The 17,701-nt window shown below is 48.7% G+C and overlaps 2 protein-coding genes and 1 pseudogene across 7 annotated transcripts in view; 1 reads left to right on the plus strand and 2 right to left on the minus strand.

Moving 5' to 3' along the window:
• On the minus strand, positions 1-114 carry LOC112473317 (annotated as a pseudogene).
• TTC25 (tetratricopeptide repeat domain 25) overlaps positions 1-3,954 on the minus strand; it is a 21,279-nt gene extending 17,325 nt beyond the window's left edge. Inside the window, exons 1-5 of the mRNA XM_006924619.3 lie at positions 3,720-3,954; positions 1,904-2,035; positions 1,506-1,656; positions 761-822; positions 288-453 (exon numbers count right to left, since the gene is read on the minus strand). Of these exons, the coding sequence (XP_006924681.1) occupies positions 288-453; positions 761-822; positions 1,506-1,656; positions 1,904-2,035; positions 3,720-3,833 (625 nt within the window). The 5' untranslated portion in view covers positions 3,834-3,954. The remainder of the gene's footprint in view (positions 1-287; positions 454-760; positions 823-1,505; positions 1,657-1,903; positions 2,036-3,719) is intronic.
• A 3,766-nt stretch (positions 3,955-7,720) lies between these two features.
• Positions 7,721-17,701, plus strand: part of ACLY (ATP citrate lyase) — a 41,211-nt gene continuing 31,230 nt past the window's right edge. For 2 of the 6 annotated variants that reach the window (XM_006924620.3, XM_015599202.2), the window contains exons 1-6: positions 8,505-8,656; positions 12,882-13,063; positions 14,250-14,372; positions 16,039-16,101; positions 16,568-16,758; positions 17,195-17,274. In XM_006924620.3, coding sequence (XP_006924682.1) covers positions 12,905-13,063; positions 14,250-14,372; positions 16,039-16,101; positions 16,568-16,758; positions 17,195-17,274 — 616 coding nt within the window. In that variant the 5' untranslated portion in view covers positions 8,505-8,656; positions 12,882-12,904. Of the gene's footprint in view, positions 7,854-8,504; positions 8,657-8,678; positions 8,814-12,881; positions 13,064-14,249; positions 14,373-16,038; positions 16,102-16,567; positions 16,759-17,194; positions 17,275-17,701 lie in introns of those variants that run through there. The other 4 variants (XM_006924624.3, XM_015599204.2, XM_015599201.2 and 1 more) reach the window with 3 other exon arrangements.

Raw genomic sequence — 17,701 nt, forward strand, 5'->3', positions numbered from 1 at the left:
ATAGCACCTGGTCTTCCTAGGTGGTCTCCTATCCAAGTACTAACCAGACCCGACCCTGCTTAGCTTTTGAGATCAGATGAGATCCGGCTTGTTCAGGGTGGCATGGCCATAGACTACTTAACCTTTCTGCACCTCAGTTTCCTCATCTGAAGAAATGCTAGTAAAACCCGTCCATAGGAACATGTCAGCTAATATTATATGACAGGCTCTGCCCCTGCCTTGTGCATTGAGCATCCACCCAAGATTCCTCTTGCTCCGTTCCCTGTTGCAAACAAAGTGTCTGAAACCTTCGTCCAATAGGAGCTTCTCCAGATACTCCTTGTCCACGTAGAGCTCTCCCAGGAGCTGGCGGACAGTCTTCTCACTCTTGAATGAGCCTTTCCGCTTGGACTCTCTCTTGGGGTGGTGTAAAAGCTGTCTCACAGGATGAAGCTTCTGCAGGGCTTTCATATTCTAGGAAGATAGAGCAACACTTGACAGAGCTTCAGCAGGGAACATAGAGAACCCAGCCAGGGCCCCGGAGTCTGTGATCCCAGACTCCTCCTCCAGGACCTCCTTGTGGGCCGAGACCCAAGGATCATGTCTGGTCCAGGAATAGCTAGACTCCCAAGGCCCCTCTAAAGCTAGAGCAGAATCTCATGGCTGCTTGTGATGGGCAGGAGCTAGTCGCTCCCAGGCAAGAGAGCCACTAAGACTTGTGCACCTCATGCACATGTGGCCTCTTATCTTAGAGGGGTGGCATCAGAACCAGGACCCTTACCTCAGCTTGCTTGCTTAAGAAGGAGAGGTCCCCTTTGTTCTCCAGCTTAATCGAAGAAGGACCTGCAAGAAACTTGGACTTAGGTCGGCCAGGCCCCTGGTATGACCTATCACATATTTTTACGTGGAAATGGCTGCCTTTGGCAGAAGGATGGTGCGGGTTGTTGCAAAGCTGGCTCTGAGCCAGGCTGGCAGGCGAATGATACAGGGTGTTTGTTGTTATTCTCTTGCAGCAGCTAGGCAGTTCCCACTAGTTGAAGGCAGCAAGATTTCCAAATAAGGGGAGCTCTCCATTTCATGCCGTTTCCATACTCTGCTGCTCACACTGGTAAGCTCTTGCTCTCCTTCCTCCTCCTCCCTGCCATTGAGCTGATGGGTAAGGCCAGCCCTTGGTGCACAGGTGGTAAGGGAGAAAGCCAGAGACTAGAGAAGACTAGGCTCAAGATTCCATTCTACCCTATGACACCAGGCCAAAAATAGGCCTCCTCATCTGGCTTGGGGTGAGTGATACGGTCCTTCTCATCCGGCTCCAGGAGAACAAGACACTGCAGTGCAGTAGATGGGGGACTCGTCCTCCTAGTGGACAGTTCCTAATCTTCAACGAGATTAGCAGCAGCCAAATCTAAGCATGAGATGCCCTGCAAGTCTCCTGGTGGTTGCTCACCCTAGGCACCTCAGGCCTTCCTCCAAACCTAAGGATTCCAAGAGACTTGCTGAATAAGGCCATAGACCCCATGATCACTCACTTCCCACTGAGTTGTTGATAGCTTCCTGGGCTTTCTGAATTCCAACTTTGAATTCCCGATCAGGCCGCAGCTTATAGCCTCGATGATAGAACACCAAGGCAAACTCAAAGTCTCCCATGGTGTACAGGGTCTCGGCCTTTTGTAAAATCCCCTGAAATGAGAGGAAGTCAAATCAAGGTGGACAAGCAAGGCCTTACAGGACTCAGATGTGGTGGAACAGAGGGTCCTGGGTTGAGGATCAAGGTTGGGATACAGGGGCAGGGAGATAGGCAAATGACCTATGAAGAGAAAATGGCATCAGACTCTAGGTAGTCTGGCTGGTTCTTCTACCACTTCTAACCAGAGGCTGCTGCAGACAATGGCAGTGGTGAAAGCGAGATTGAGTCCTCCACCCATACCTTGCAGAAAGTCGGGTCACACTGGAGTGAAGCTTCAGCATCTTTCAGGGATTTCTCCAACTCTCCCATCTTCAGGAAGCACTTGGAGCGGGCCACCAGGCAGTTCTTATCCCCATTCTGAAGGTGAAGAGCCTGAGAAAGGAACCACTCAGGTTGACAGGTACCACGCAGGGCAAGGTAGAAGCTGGATTGGAAATAGCAGCCCAAACCCCACTGCCAGAGTTTCAAGAGGACTCCTCGGGGCAGCAAACCGGTCTTTGGATCTTATCAGACCAAAAGTCGGACAATATCGATCTTTGCTTAGTCAACTTGATTATCTGCAAGTGGCTCTTCTTGAACAAGGCCCTATCACAAACTATTGTGGAAGCCACTAGTTGAGATGTGAGAATATACTACTCTGTAGTTATACTGAATCCCCCGCCCCCCACCCCCGCAAGTGTCTGGGATTCCTCCAGTCCACTCAGACAATAGAATCTTAGGATGTTTGGTGCTTACCAAATTCATCCACAAATCTGAAATGGCTGCACAGTACCCTCAAAATACATTCTGAAGGCTAACAAAATGGATTTTAGGACAATCTGCAACTTGAGTTATCCATTCTACTAGCCCTGTTTTAATATAGCTTATTGAGAATGAATCTCTGTTTCAGGGGATTAAAATGAAAATGCCAGCAAAACTGAAACTGTGATTTCGGCCCTCAAGTGGGAGCAGAATGCTTCCTCTACTTTCCATGTCCTCTCTTTTTCTGTTTGAGATCATTACCATAGTCTGTGGAGTACTGTCCTTCCTGAGGCATCTGCCCCTTGATAAGACCTTCCTTCTTTTCCAGGAAGAGGAAGTAGCTACTTTCTTTCGTGGAAAAAGGCCACTTCTCACCCAAAGCTATCTTCCCTCCAAGGCAGAAGCTCTCTGCCTGAGCTTCTCCAGGATGAAACATGATCCTGAAAGAGGAGAATGGTGGGAGCGGGGCTCCTGAACTGAGTTATTGGCCATCTGGTCAATTATTTCTGGTTTTAGGGTTTGGTTGGTGATCAAAGGGATAAGAGATTCTGGGTAGCAGTTGAGAAGCGTGATTTCAGGGAGTCCGGGGACTGGTTAGAGGGCTATTCTGCCACTCCATTTGGAATAAGAAGTAGGCTATTTCTTGTAAAAGAAATTGTCATAAGAACATCTAATCGTTTACTTATGAGGTAGTAACCTCTGGTGGTTAGCAACTCAGCACTGGAATCTGAGTGCCTGAGGTTGAATCCTTCCTCTGCCACTTGCTAGTTCAATGATCTTGGACATGTTACTCGACTTCTTTATCAGTTTCCTTATCTGTAAAATGGAGTAACAATAGTACCTCCCCTATAGGCTTGTACTGTAGTTAGCCGTATGCCTGGTATCCTAAAACAGCACTCAATCCCTTTAGGGTGGTGTGAAGGAATTTATACTAAGATTATGTGTAAAAATGTTAGTTATTTGCTGACCACCTTCCATGAGCAACTGTGTGCCAGAGACTTCACTTCTGCAAGAAGTCTCCCAGCCAATCTCCTGGCCAATGGTGGCAAATTGAGACTGCTCTGTAGAAGGAGGCCAGTCAATCACGAAACATTTGAGCAAAAAGTAGAAGAGGTCACTGTTAACTATAGAATGCTTATTAAGAATCAGGCAGAACGTAAGTGGGAATTGGTAGAAAATGGCTCAGCAGGGGCTTATCAATCAGGAGCAAACGAATAACAGAAACAATAGGGTCCTCCAGGCATCATTAGGGCCTCGGCGTTATCAGTAATCTAAAGCGGTGATCGGTGATTGATAGGTTCAGAGTGCGACTCACGTTGCTGAAGCTATGGGCGGCTTTGGAGAACTCCCCGCAGAGATAGAGCCTCTCGCCCTCTGCCATGTAAGAGGAAAAGGTGCTTCGCAAGCCCTCATTTTCTGGGTCCGACATGATGACGGAATTCGCAGATGCCGAAGCGGACCAAGGGAGGAAAAGAAGCCAGAAACCCTCTGTCTAGTTTGTGGAAGCCACGTCTCTTAGCAACCGGGAGACGTGCGCTACTTCCGGTCCCGCCCCTCGCTCTTGCAGGGCTTAAGTCGTGGGGACAAGTGCCGCCGGCGTGCGCAGGCACCCGTGCTTCTGCGCACCGGACGGGGGAGTGATTAGCGCGTGTCCGGTGAGTGTAAGACGGCCTCGCTTCACAGTGCTCGCTATTGCATCTTCCATCGGTTTCCTCTGTAGTTGAATCGTGTCCAGAATTTACAGCCAGGAAAATAGGAAGAGGATTGGAGGCAAAATTCCAAATAGGGATAAAGGCATACGTGGCAAGGATGTGTGCGCCGCGTGTACCGCCTTCCGGGGGAGAGAGCACTGGGCTAGGAGTGGGAGTAGTACTCGGGCAGTCTCTAAATGCGTGACCCGGCGGCTGGCACGTAAGGGCTCTAAGCCTTTAATTTTCCGCCTGCCAAGGGAACGTGCAGATACTAAAACATTACGGATGTGAGAGTTTGCATGAGACAACGTGCAAAATAAAGTTGAATTCAACCATTAATTTAACACATTTATTGAGCCCCTGCTAGTGGCAGGCCTGGATCAATACCTTTCCTTGACATTCTTCCCTATTCTTCCCTCCTCACCCCCCACAAAAAAGAAAAGATGGACTAGGTTCTTCTAGGTTCTAACAAATACCCTGCCTTTGCTACATTATTTTTATTTTTATGTTATTTATTTATTTATTTATTTATTTATTTATTTATTTATTGCTACATTATTTTTAAAACGTGAACTCCCAACGCGAATGAGATTGTGACCTATATACTAAAGCTGCTTGCAGAAGTGAAGTCTGGCACACAGTTGCTCATGGAAGGTGGTCAGTAAATAACTAACATTATTATACATAATTTTAGTATACCAGGCATACCACTAAGTACAATACAAGCCTATGGGCGAGGTACCGTTATTACTTGATTTTACAGATAAGGAAAATTTTTACCGATAAATAAAGAGGTTGAGTAACAGGCCCAGGATCACGGAACTAGCAAGTGACAGAGGAAGGAGTCAACCCCAGACCCTCAGACTCCAGTGCCTAGGAGAACTTGTATTAACCTCCTATTTCCAGAATTCAACTGTCTGGCACATAGTAGGAGCTAAATAAATCATTGGTTTGAATAGTAAAAAGGTATCCTAAATACACACACAATGAGTAAATGAAAAATTTGGGAAATCTAAATAAGATCAGTGGATTGGGTCAGTGTGAATTTTTGGTTGTGTTGTACTAAAGTTTTTCAAGATATTACCATTGGAGTAAACCGGGTAAAAAGTACATGGGATCTCTCTGTATTTTCTCTCTTACAACTGCATATGAATCTACAATTATCCCCAATAAAAGGTTTAAATTAAAAGTAGAAAGCTTCTTTAATACCAAGAAAAATAACATGGTTCCTTCCCTGGAAGAGTTCTAATCAGGGAGCGAGATGCATAAACAATAATGATGGCCAAAGTGATATTAGCCATTCAGAGTTCTGTGTGCCTGTGAGGGAGGTGAGGCCCAGATAAGTGAATGATTCAGTTAGACTGGAATGGGTCACAGATGGGATAACATTTGAGCTGAGGATGAGTAGAAGGATGCCCTGGAGACCAAAGCAGAGAAGGAGGTAAGCAAAGACCAGATGTGTGTAAGTTCATTAGGTGTGTAAGGAGCAGCAGCCCCATGCACTGGACTGAAACTTGTCCTGTTCTAGGTTCTAGGTTATTAAGATGGGCACATAGGTGAGTTGAACACACTGCTGAAGTGACCAGCAGTTAATTGGAAAAAAAACTCCTGCAAAGAGGAAATCTGCAGATTAAATGCAATCCTAATCAAAATCCTATCAGATATATATATATATTTTTTTTTTAGCAATTAACAAACTGCTTCTAAAACTTATGGAGAAATGCAAAGGACCTAGAATAGCCAAAACAATTTTGAAAAAGGACAAAGAGAACTTATATTCTGCTTTCAAGACTTATTTTAAAGCTATAGTAATGGTATTAGCATAAAGGTCAATATATAGATCAGTGGAACAGAATAGAGAATCCAGAAATAGATTCACGTATATATGATCAATTAATGTTCAACAAAATTGCCAAGGAAATTCAATGGGGAAATTCAATCTTTTCAACAAATGGTGCTGGAACAATTGGAAAGCCATATGCCAAAATAACAAACAGACAAAAAACCTGACCGTTACGCCACACCATATACAAAAGTTAACTTGAAAGATTTAAATGTAAGGGGTAAAATTATGAAACTATGAGAAAATAGGCAAAAATAATAGGGCACGAAAATCATGACAAATAAAAATAAACTTGACATCAAAATTAAAATCTTCAAAAGACATTGGTAAAAAAAAGACACAGTTAAGAAAATTAAAAGGCAAGCCACAGACTGGGGTAAAATATTTGTAAAACGTATATCTGACAAAGAACTTGTATTTACAATAGATAAAAAATTTTACAATGAGACTGATAAAAGAATGACCAAATAATTTGAAGTTACTCCATTAAAGAAGATATATAGATGGCCAATTAGCACATGAAAAGATGTTCAACATCATTAGTCAGTACGGAATTACAAATTAAAAACCACAGTGAGACACACCCACTAGAATGGTTAAAATAAAAACGATTGACCTTCCCAGGTCCTGGAGAGGGTGTTAAGCAACTGGAATTCTCAAACATTGTTGAGTATAACCACTTGGGAAACAGTTTGGCAGCTTCTTAAAAAGTTAAACATGCCCTTACCATATATCTCAGGCGTTTTACTTCTAGGAATTTATCCAAGAGAAATTAAAGCTGTACAGGAACACTTAGAGCAGCTTTATTTGTCATAGCCCTAAACTGGAAACATATCCATTGACAGGTGAATGGATGAATAAATTGTTGTTTATCCATGTAATGGAAGACTACTCAGCAATAAACAGGAAAAAACTATTGATACATGCATAATATAGATAAATCTCAAAATAATTATGCTGAGTGAAAGAATTCAGACCAAAAAAAGACTATATTATTTCATTTATATAAAATTCTAGAATGTACAAAGAATTTATTACAGTTTATGTTCCACCTGGATGCCTGTTTCTGGATGGGTCTATCTTTCTAACTAGAGGGAAAAGCTGCTGCACAGGTGATCCCTTCTGACTGCAATCTTCCTGCTAGCCCACAAAGACCTTGAGTTGCTGTTCCCCAAGGCCAGAAATAAAATATCTTCATAGATGTTTTCTTTACTTACAGAGAGGTGAGCCTTCTCCAATATTTATTTGTTTGGAGAGATTCTTGATAGGGGTGGGAGACTCTCTAGGACCAAGAGGGAGGAGAAGTGAGGAGCTACTATTTGAAAATGATGCCTATGAAGGAAGGGACCGTAAAGTGATGTCATCAGAGATCACTTGCTTCAGGCATGGCAGCAAGTTTAGCTGCCCCACTCCTGGCTACAACTGGATTGGAGGGAGGAGGGCTTGGAGAAGTTTTTGTCCACAAGAATGTCACAACATTGTTACAGCGTCAGTGTGACCCAAGTGCTTGGCAGGGGCACAGGCATGCTGACTCTGCATACTGGGCTGACCCCTTAAACTGAGCTGCTCAACGCATGATTCTCCACCCTGGAACTAGACAGCTATTAGGGGCAGGGAGCAGCTCCAGAGACTTAACAGGACTGGGGTAGAGGTAGCGGAGCTCCAGAATGCCGGAGTAGATACAGTCCTGAATATTTTATATAGTCTGCTCCAGAAGTTCACCAGCACCTGTCAGACCTGATGTCCCAGTTTTTGGTTCAGAAAATGTAATCTGTCTCACAGGTAACGGAGAAGAGGGAGGTAGCAGTTCATTCATTCCAGAGTCTATGCATGAGGTTGGGTCGGGGGTAGGAGCAGAAGAGTGGCAGAGATGGCTTCAGCCCTGCGCTAGAATCTCCTGTGAATCCGCACAGAGGTGAGTGAGTGAGTGGGACACAAGGAAGTGTGACTGGCACTCTCCTAGCCCCACTTGCTTACCCTCTCCCCCACCCTATGTCACACTGGGAGGTTTGATTTGTTAGCTTCGGCTCTTAGCCTCGCCCCGCTGGCTCGCCCCGCTGGCTCAACCGAGAGGGCCCACGTGCATATGGGAAAGCAGTCTGCCACGGCTGCTTAAAAAGTGGGACTAAGCAACTGGGTTCGGTATGAGTGCTTTCAGGCAGCCGGGATACAGACGTTTTTCCCATGGGGAGACAGGAAGGAGACTCCAGGTCCCCAAAGCTGTACTACGGCCTGTTCGGCCAACACCCCGCCACAACACCCCTATCCGATCAGCAGTTGGCCCATCCCCTAAGCGATCAGGCCACTTCTCATAGCCCGGTACGTTCTCCTCCCAGCGTAGCCTCACCCATCTCCCCACCCGAGGCCCCGCCCCGCGTCCCTCCAGGTCCCAGCCGCGGGTGGAGAGGCGGTGCCTGCTGACTATTTGGACGGATGCGCCAGCGGGACTACAAGTCCCAGAAGCCCCTGTGGCCCGCCCACAGGGGCGGGGCTATGCCGGATAGCGAATTGGGAGGAGCCCTGGCGCTCAGGCTAGGGAACGCGTGTGACCAATCGCCGGGCGGCTCGCAACGTGAGCTGATGGGGGCGGAGAGAAGCCCTCAGAGGCCAGGACAAAAGCCGGATCCCGGGCGGTGGCGGGAGGGTGGCGCGCTCCGGGTAGTGGCCTGTGATTCAAGGCCTGTGGAGGGAGCGCCGCGCACAGACTTTCGCAGAGAGGTGAGTGGCGGGCGGCTGCTTTCACGGGAGGGCCCCGACCTGGCCCAGGAGCTTCCTGCTTCCCTCCCTCAACCCGGAACCTCCTCTCCGGATGCCGGCTTGCTGTTCACGTGCCCTCCTTGCACCTGTTTGGAAGTTTTGGTTGTCGTAGCTTTCGGTTAGTCTTCGTCCGGGACCCCGGCCAGCGGCTGTGTGCCGACTACTCCCCACTTCTCCCACCTTCCAGTTCCTGGGAATTTGCACAGGTCTTGCTGCAGTCCTTGCTTCTCTTCCGTCCGCCGAATTGCATTTGCTTCCTGCGGGTGCCCCTCGCCCCCTCCCGGGGCCAGTTATCGAGTCTCTTCGGCTCTATCGGGCCACTTCTTGCTCCCATCCGGTCCCCCACCGGATGCGGGGGACGGGAAATAGACCGGTGACCATTCACCTCACTCCGGCTCCTCGCAAACCGGGCTCAGGCCCTTTCTCTTAGTTCTGTGGAGAGTCGATTGAGCCCCGCACCGAAGTGGGAGGAGCGAGCCAGGAGCGCCGGCACAGCGAGCCATGGCGAGCCACGCGGGCCCGGGCTGCCCAAGGGTGCTCGAGGCCTGGCCTCTCCTTGGGGACCTGGCTGTAGAGTGGCAGCGCAGGAGGGACCCTCCTCGCTCTGGAGGTGCCTTCGGGCCCAGCCTTTAAGCGACAGATGGCCGGGGTGCCCGTCTCCCTCCCCACCCCTGGCGCTGACGCCAAGCTTGGCCCAGGCAAGGTCCTCAAGGGGCCAGAGGATGCTACCGCTGCCCTCCTGTTGGGCCTGGCAGAGGACCAGTCCCAGCGCTGGTTGCCCTCTCCAACCTTGACAGATACTGTGCAGTTCCAAGGAGTTCTGCCATTTGGTGGTCCCCAGCGGTCTGCCTGGAAAGAGGATTTTGGAGAGGATAGTGGGGAGCAGTGCATAGCACAGTCACTTTGCTCTGGGTTTCAGCCATCTCAGTTCCTTGGATTTCTGAAATGTTAGGTGACAGGCAGCTGGAAGAGACCCCAGCTTCCCAGACTGGTAATTTTCACCTCTTACAGAGCTTCTTAAACAGCTTGGGAGACCTCTATGGAAAGATCCCTCAGACACTGGGCAGCTGGTGTCTCCACCACCATTCTGACACTATGTAAGGGACACTCACAGAACACCACCCTTTCCTTTACTCCAAAGATTGCCTGTTCCCTCAAAAAAAGCCAGCCTTATGGATATTAACCTGCTTTTTGTTCTTCCCAGAGAAAGACCCTAAGTAGTATCCCTAGTAGTTCCTCTCCACTGGCTGTGTCCCAGAGGTACATTCCTGGGGAACAGTCTCCATTCATTCAGCCTTCCCTGTGGGCTGCTTCTGTCCTGATTGGCTGCTGTAGATGAACTCAATCCTGGGTCATTTAGCCTGTCTGCAGACAAGACCCTATTCAGCTCATAAGGTCCTTCCTTTGGTGTGTGTGTGTATGTGTGTGTATGAGTTTTAGGTTCCTTGGCATGATTTCCCCCAAATGGTTTACACATTTACCTGTTATTTGGTAGCAGTTTCTTAGGCCCCACAGTGGACCCCCAGGGTCTTAACTCTGACCTGAAATCATCTATCACCAGTTTGACCATGCATTCAGCTCCTAGGGAGGCAGCCTAAGACTTTGAGGATGTGCTCCTCAGACCCAGATTGGTATATACTTTAAGTCCCATTGTCATTAGGGCAAATGTTTTAAATTGGTGGTCTAGGGACCATCAGATAATAGTCATAGGCCAGCACCCTGAAATGATTGCACAGTCAGGTACATGCACATGTTTCTGGGCTTTTCTTCAAATACTCAAGAGTCTGAGACTTCAAATAGGTTAAGAGCTGCCGCCCTAGGGAGACTTCAAGACTCTGCTTAGTGGGACTTATCTCTACCCAATCCAAGTTACAAGATTTGTAAGCCTTCTTAACCTGCATTGGTGAATATACAGAGGCCAGATTCTTTTCTTGCTTTTATTTTATTTTATAAATTCTCTTTCTTGGCCTTCAGAGGACCTGCCCCATTTAGGCCAGAGTCCTCTGGTGGCAAATCTGTTTTTTTTTTTTGGTAAGCAGGCAAATCTTTTCTATCCTGTATTATCCTCTTGTTGTATCTTCTCTCGCATTTCCTTCTGAGGACGTTATGGAGATGAGCTCTTGGATCCGAGATTTGATCTGGGGCTCAAGAAAATTAATGATTTTTCCAGCTATAAGCTATAGAAGGAAGGTCCCTTTTCTCACCCTGTCCTTTCCAAAGTTGGGTCTTTGTCTGTTTTGTTGGGAGATGCCAAGTTTGAGGGATTGTTGTTTTGGGAGTGTCTATCAGACTTCTCTCTGCTGGAAAGGCTAAGCTGAGCAGCTTCATTCCTCCTGGATTTTGTAGTCACCTGTGCCTGATGTGCCAGAACTGCTGAGGGTGGTCCAAAGCTGCCCTCTCCTTTCTCTGCTTGATCTGCCCTGGGCTGCGCTCTGTTTGGGAGGGGGGTGGTGTACCCATCTGATTTCAGGACCAGTTTTTCTGGTCTGAGTCAAGAAGGTTGAGAAATGGAGCTAGAGTGGGTGGGGGTGGAGGAACTATGGGGCAGTGGGGCTGGTTGAGGCCTCTCTTCCTGAAACTCATGTTGAGATGGAGCTGGAAGTCATTCCAAGCGGAAGCCAGAAAAGGGCATGTCTCCTTTGAGCCCCTTTCCAGTTACCCCACTTTGGGCCAGACATCAGACTGAATGTGCCCATTGTGCCCAGCTAGAGACTAGCTGGGAGGCCGAAGGAGCCAGCTAAGCCAAGATTAGAACCTGAAGCCCCAGCCTGGCCAGTTGGGAGGGAGGTACAGAGTGACCCCTGGAACATTGGACTTTCCTCAGCTGGGAAGGTACATGCACATTTTTCCAACCTTCCTGTGTGTATAAACCAGCCAGTTCCCTAACTCTGCCCTCCTTTATTTGCACTTGACTTTTCTGCCCTAGCAAATTCAACAACTTTAGTTCTGGATCTTTGTGGGAGACACAGGAGTGGCTTTTCCTGATCTGGCCAAGCTTTTGGCATAATGACTTGGTTTCCTTCCCCTCCCACTCCCCCATTCTTCTCCCCAACTCACTCCAGTCACTACCCATGGCAGAATGGGTGTGTCAGGACAGAGTGGTAGGGAGGGAAATGAAATTGTCACACAGACCCTTCTTTGAAGTGAAGTGGTCTTTTCTTTTGAGCTGAGGTGTGGGGTTTCCTGAGGATCAGGAGTTAAAGGATTTAGGTTTAAGTCTTGGGTCCCCTGCTACTTAGTTAGGCTTCTTGGGTAAGTTATCTTAATCCTTCTGAGCTTCTATTCCTCATCTAAGAAAGGATATGAATCTTGATGCACTTCACAGTGCTCACATAAGGTGAGCTTCTATATACATGTGACTGAGATTGGTTTCTGCCTCCTCCCCCATCCCTGGCTCAGTTAGAAGTGACTAGTATGAAGTGGTCCCTAGGGAGTCCTCTGTTTTGCTCTAAATTAGCAACTGGGTGACTTGGGGCAGGGGGTGGGAAGCGATGCACTGAAGGTCATAGTTCCCCCACCCTGTGTCTCCTCTTAACTCATGGATGGGAGTCTAGTGTCCTGAGAGAAATGAGCTTTGAGATGACTCTTCCTCTTCACTCCTCAGCGGGCTTAGTCTTGCTTGAAACTAAGTAAACTTATTGGCCTGGCCCTCAACTTGGTGATGTATGTAAGTGTGTGAAGTGGGTGAGTCCGGGTGTAGGGGAGACAAAACCTATAGGGGAAGTAAGGCCAGCATTGCACAATTTGGCTGTGCTCCCCACAGGTCTCAGAACCAAAGGGTATGTGTCAGTGTCTGTGTGCCCACCTTGGGTGGGACCTGCACTCACGTTTGGGTCACACCACTGATATTCTGGTCTCCCCATCTAACTGCCTTTGTTGCAGGACAAATGTCATGGGTGAGGTGGTTTTCCTAGAGGGAGTAGAAACAGGATAGGATTGATGCCAAGAGTTCTAGGGCAAATGCCACCTTTATTTTTCCCTACTGTTTCCGTCCCCCACTGTTTTCTGATCTTCCTCTTCTGCTGATTGAGATCCCATCTTTCCTGCTGGGGCAGCCCTTTTCCTCCTTGGGAAGCGCTGAGATCTGGTCTTATTGTCTGGGGACAGCTGGGCTGCATCTGCCCTTCTAGAGAAGATAGTGCTTCCATTTCCTGACCCTTCTGACCAGCTCCTCTTACCCTAACAGGTAGAGCAGGTCCCTCTGCAGCCATGTCGGCCAAGGCGATTTCAGAGCAGACTGGCAAAGAACTTCTTTACAAGTACATCTGCACCAGCTCGGCCATCCAGAACCGGTTCAAGTATGCCAGGGTCACCCCTGACACAGACTGGGCCCATCTGCTGCAGGACCACCCCTGGTTGCTCAGCCAAGTAAGTCCACCCTCATCTTGGACCTTTCATATAGGTCCATAGTCCAAGGAAGAGAAAACACTCAGTTTGTTGGAGATGTCCTAATGGGTTATGTGATGGCAGGCGGCTTGCATCAGTGGGCAATATGCAGTGCACTGAGCAGGGTTTTGTGTTCAACTCCCCATGTGTTGAGGTACCCTAACACGGCTTACAGTCATGGGCTTGGAACTGGACACACAAGTCCAAATGGCAGCTCTGTTTATTAACTATGTGACCTAGACTAGAGCAAACCATTTTACATCTCTGAGTTTCAGGATCCCCATCTGTCAAATGGACATAACACTCACCCTGTAAGGATTAGCAGTAATGTCTGAAAAGCACTTAGCAAGCTGCTTGCCACTTGGCAGATGCTCAGTAAAACATAGGTATGTGCTGCCCCCGCTACACACACACACCCTGTAGGATATTAGGAATGTGTCAGGGCCATGAGGAAGTATGACATTGTACTTTGTATATAATGGTTGATGGCCTTGGGGGGCCAACCTGGAGTAGAGGCTCTTCAGATCCCTGCAGGGTCACTGTTGGGAAGGGTTGGGAAACTTAGATTTCTTTGGCAGAGCCCAGAGAACAAGGCAAGGACCAATGGTGAGGGTTTCAGGGATACACAGTTCTTCCCACTGGGAAGCCTCCAAACCACAAAGGGAGTTGCCTCTTGAGGTAGTGAATTACCTGGCCCTGGAGGTGTATGAACTGTGGCTGAGGGCTGCCTGTTGGGCTTGTAGACAGGGTTCAAGCACGGGGATGGTGTTGACCTCTAAGGTCCTTTGTCACCCCAAGAGTCTGTCTCTCTGTTCTTCCTTTTGGAACACAGGGCAGTGTCCATATCCCGAGGAGTTTATGGTTTAATGAAGCTAAGATACTACTTAGGGGGAGGGTAGGGATTCACTTATTCATTCAGCAGGTATTTGGTGAGCATCTACGCTGTGCCAGGTCCCAACCTGCACACAGATAGTTCTAGATTCTTGGTTGTCAAAAGAAAGATGTAGGCTGGGATAGATGAGCGAAGCCTCTAGGAGTTGACCCTGAAGGAGGAGTGGATTTGGTTTGGGGAGGAGGGTGAATTGGAAGCCACATAGGCTGGCCTGTGTTTTGGGTGCCCAAACTGTCACCTTGTACTCTACCTTCTCTTTCCTTACTCTCATTCCAGAGATTGGTGGTCAAGCCAGACCAACTGATCAAACGACGTGGAAAGCTGGGCCTAGTTGGGGTCAACCTCACTCTGGATGGTGTCAAGTCCTGGCTGAAGCCACGGCTGGGACAGGAAGCTCTGGTGAGTCTGAGTTTAGGGTCGGATGGATGTAGTGTGGTAACAGAAGCAAACGTGGTCACCTCCAGATCAGTAACCCTGTGGCTCACCCCCACAACTGGTCAGATTTCAGCCTGGGGAAGTTAGGATTCCTGCGGAGCTGATTTAGGAAGCAGGGCCAGTATTGTGCTCATTCCCAGCTCCCCTATCTGGGAAAGGCCAGATGTGCTGCGTACTTAACCCCAGGACTGTTAAAAAATCAGAAATGGTCTGTTTCTTTAACAGTGATCTGAGGTCCATTCTGGGAACTCCTTTCTTTTCAATTTCCAGAAAGGTTATGGTAGCTTTTCATGACATGTATACCCTAAGAGGATGGGTAAAATAGTTGAAGAAGGGAGATGAAGAATTATTTAGATAGAAATGTGATTGAACCAAGAACCTAGGATGTGACAGGTAATACTATTGAAGAGTAAATTCAATTTTTGGCTTCTCCTGGCTTGGTGATTAATCTCAGCTTTGTAGATGAGAGAGCTAAAGGGAGTTTCGGAAGGCTAAGAGACGCTCAGAAATAAAATTGCATTTATTTTCCATCTCACTCCCAAGAGGAGCTAGAGAACAGAAGGGGGAGATAGGCTGAGGCTCGGTTTAGACTAGGGAGCATGTGCCACCCATACCTGGTGTCCCATCTGGGATGACCATGGACCAGGAGTGAGCTGTTCTCTTCCTTGGCTACCTCACAAGTAGGATGAAGGTGGCAGTGGAGCCAGCTTCTCTGATTAGGCTTCCTCAAATTAGCTCTTCATGTTAATTCCCAGTTTCTGGCCCTCACTGGTAAAGAGGGAGCCTTGAAGTTGTACATGGACCTGGAGGCTGAAGGATTTTGACCTTCATGCTTCCAGGCCTTTGGGGAGAGGACAACAGAGTTGGGGGGGTAAGCAGTGTCCCTAGGGAGGTCTTCATGCTCCCTTCTCCTCAGCTGGATGTTGGGAAGGGATGTCGGGGACATCTGAGCTGGCAGCAGTGTTGGCCCTGGCAAGAGCTGCTCATTACCTCTGATGGATCACTGTCTGGTCCCTGACTCAGCAATGACGCACAGGCAGGCGGGGGCTTCAGGACATGCTGGGACGAGGGCTGTCTGCCTCAGCTGCCACCAGGGACCCACTCAGACTGATTAGCTCTGCAGGCCTGTTGTCCTCAGCCGTGAGAGTCTGTGTGGAAAAGTTTTCCTAATCAAACTCTTGCTCTCTTCTCAGCACCTACCACCCCCACTAATCCCCCATGTCTGGACTCATGTCCTCGCACTGGCTCTCCCTGCCTGAGCTCTGGGATAGATAGCCTTGATTTGCCTGAGCTCTTTAGTTTGTGTGAAGGCAGGAGGGAGATGACTCCTAATCACTGTGCTTTTGGGGGTGGGGCAATGTTACAGCTCATTTATCACTCTCTAGAGGAGGCAGAAAAAGAATGTGCAAGGTCAGTACATATCGAAGTATGGCTGACACAAGGGCAAGAGGATGAAAGAGGGGATCTCATGAAGAATTCTTTAGCTTAGGAGTCTTTGACCCTGTCGTCCTGGTTTCTGGAAAAATCTCTCTTTGCTGAATGTTATGGTAGTGCCTGGGCCCCACTTCCTTCTGCCCTAGGGATCAGGATGTGCTATCCATCTAAGCTTTATCTCCCTCCATCTCTGTAGGTAGGCAAGGCCAGAGGCTTACTCAAGAACTTTCTGATCGAACCCTTCGTCCCACACAGTCAGGTATGTATGAGGTAGCTCTAAGCTGAGTCTGCTCCCTCTGGAGCCTTGTGTTTATTGACCCTGAAATGATGAAAGGAGAAATCAAGCTGCTAGAGAAAAGTCAAAGGGGCCAGAGTCTGTGAAGCTGCACTGAGGGTCTGAGGGGTCTGTAAAGAAGGGGTGCAGAGATGAAGGAAAGGGCTTAGTTTGCAGTCAGGAGGAATCAGGGATGGTGACTTTCCAGCACTGGGATGAGAAAGACTTAAAGGTTGGACCCTGTCCCCCAGATCAGGTCATGCTGACCCAGTCTGAACTGTTGGCCAGTGAGGCAGTGGCCTTTTCTTTCCTCTTGTCCCCCAGGGGGAGGCAGTGAACAGGTCTGCCCTGGTGAATGTTCTCTGTGGGTTTTAGAAATGAGACCACAGGGGTTGGACCCCAGCCCCAGTTCGGTGCCCCTCACCCACGTGGTGCTTTCGTCCACTCTAAGGCAGAAGAGTTCTACGTCTGCATCTATGCTACCCGAGAAGGTGACTACGTCCTGTTCCACCACGAGGGAGGGGTGGACGTAGGCGACGTGGATGCCAAAGCCCAGAAACTGCTCGTTGGTGTGGATGAGAAGCTGAATCCTGAGGACATCAAGAAACACCTATTGGTCCATGCCCCTAAAGACAAGAAAGAGTTGAGTGAGAGGGTCTGCAGGGAGGTGGCAGTGGGGGAACGGGGAAGGCCCTCAGGCTCTGGGCACAGCAGGGGAAGCAGAGTGGCCCTCCCTATTTCAGTAGGAGGCGGGGAGCAGATGGTAGGCACAGCTCCTCCCTGTTCCAAGGATGGGAGCTGGGGTGGCTGATTCAGACTAAAACATGCCATCAGCGTCCCTCACCTCCTTGCCCCTGTCTGTCTGGTGCCTCCTCCTTTGGCTCCCTGACTGACAGTTCCTTTCCGCCTCAGTGGCTGGAGAGTGATGTCCAGGGAGCAGGTTTGGCAGAGGAAAGTGAGGAGTTGGTGGGGTGGCGGGATGGTGGGATGATGGGAAGTGGAACTGTCAGTGGCAGTGGCATTGCTGCTGAGCCCACTCCCTGATGGATTAACTGTCCTTCTCTCCCTTCCCCTTTAGAATTCTGGCCAGTTTTATCTCCGGCCTCTTCAATTTATATGAAGATCTGTACTTCACCTACCTCGAGATCAACCCCCTTGGTAACTGGGGTGGGATGGGGCAAGGGTCAGTTAGTTATAGGAGGGTCCCAGTGCCTACGGTAACCTTGGTCTTGACATTTATAGGACCAGACCTCCACTTGCAGAGGGCAGTACAGGCAGGTGTATGTGTGCAGAGGGATCTCTAAGCTCTTTCCTGTTTCTGAGTTCTCAGAAGACCATGATTATTCCTCCTTTTGACCAACTTTAGCTTCTTTCTTTGGCCTTAATTTGTTCTGTGATGGGGGAAGTTCTGGTTTTGATCTGACTGTGCCCTGTGATTATATTCCTGTCGGTGGGTTAGGCTATCGGCCCAGGAGAAGGGCTGCTTCTGTATTGGTTTGACTTTTTAGGCCCTTCTTTCCTCTCTGCGCTCTCAGAGGCCCCCTCCCTCCCCCTCCGGGAGCTGGTCAATCATTGACCACCATCC

This window comes from Pteropus alecto, unplaced genomic scaffold, assembly GCF_000325575.1.
Source record: "Pteropus alecto unplaced genomic scaffold, ASM32557v1 scaffold98, whole genome shotgun sequence".
NCBI classification, from domain to species: domain Eukaryota; kingdom Metazoa; phylum Chordata; class Mammalia; order Chiroptera; family Pteropodidae; genus Pteropus; species Pteropus alecto.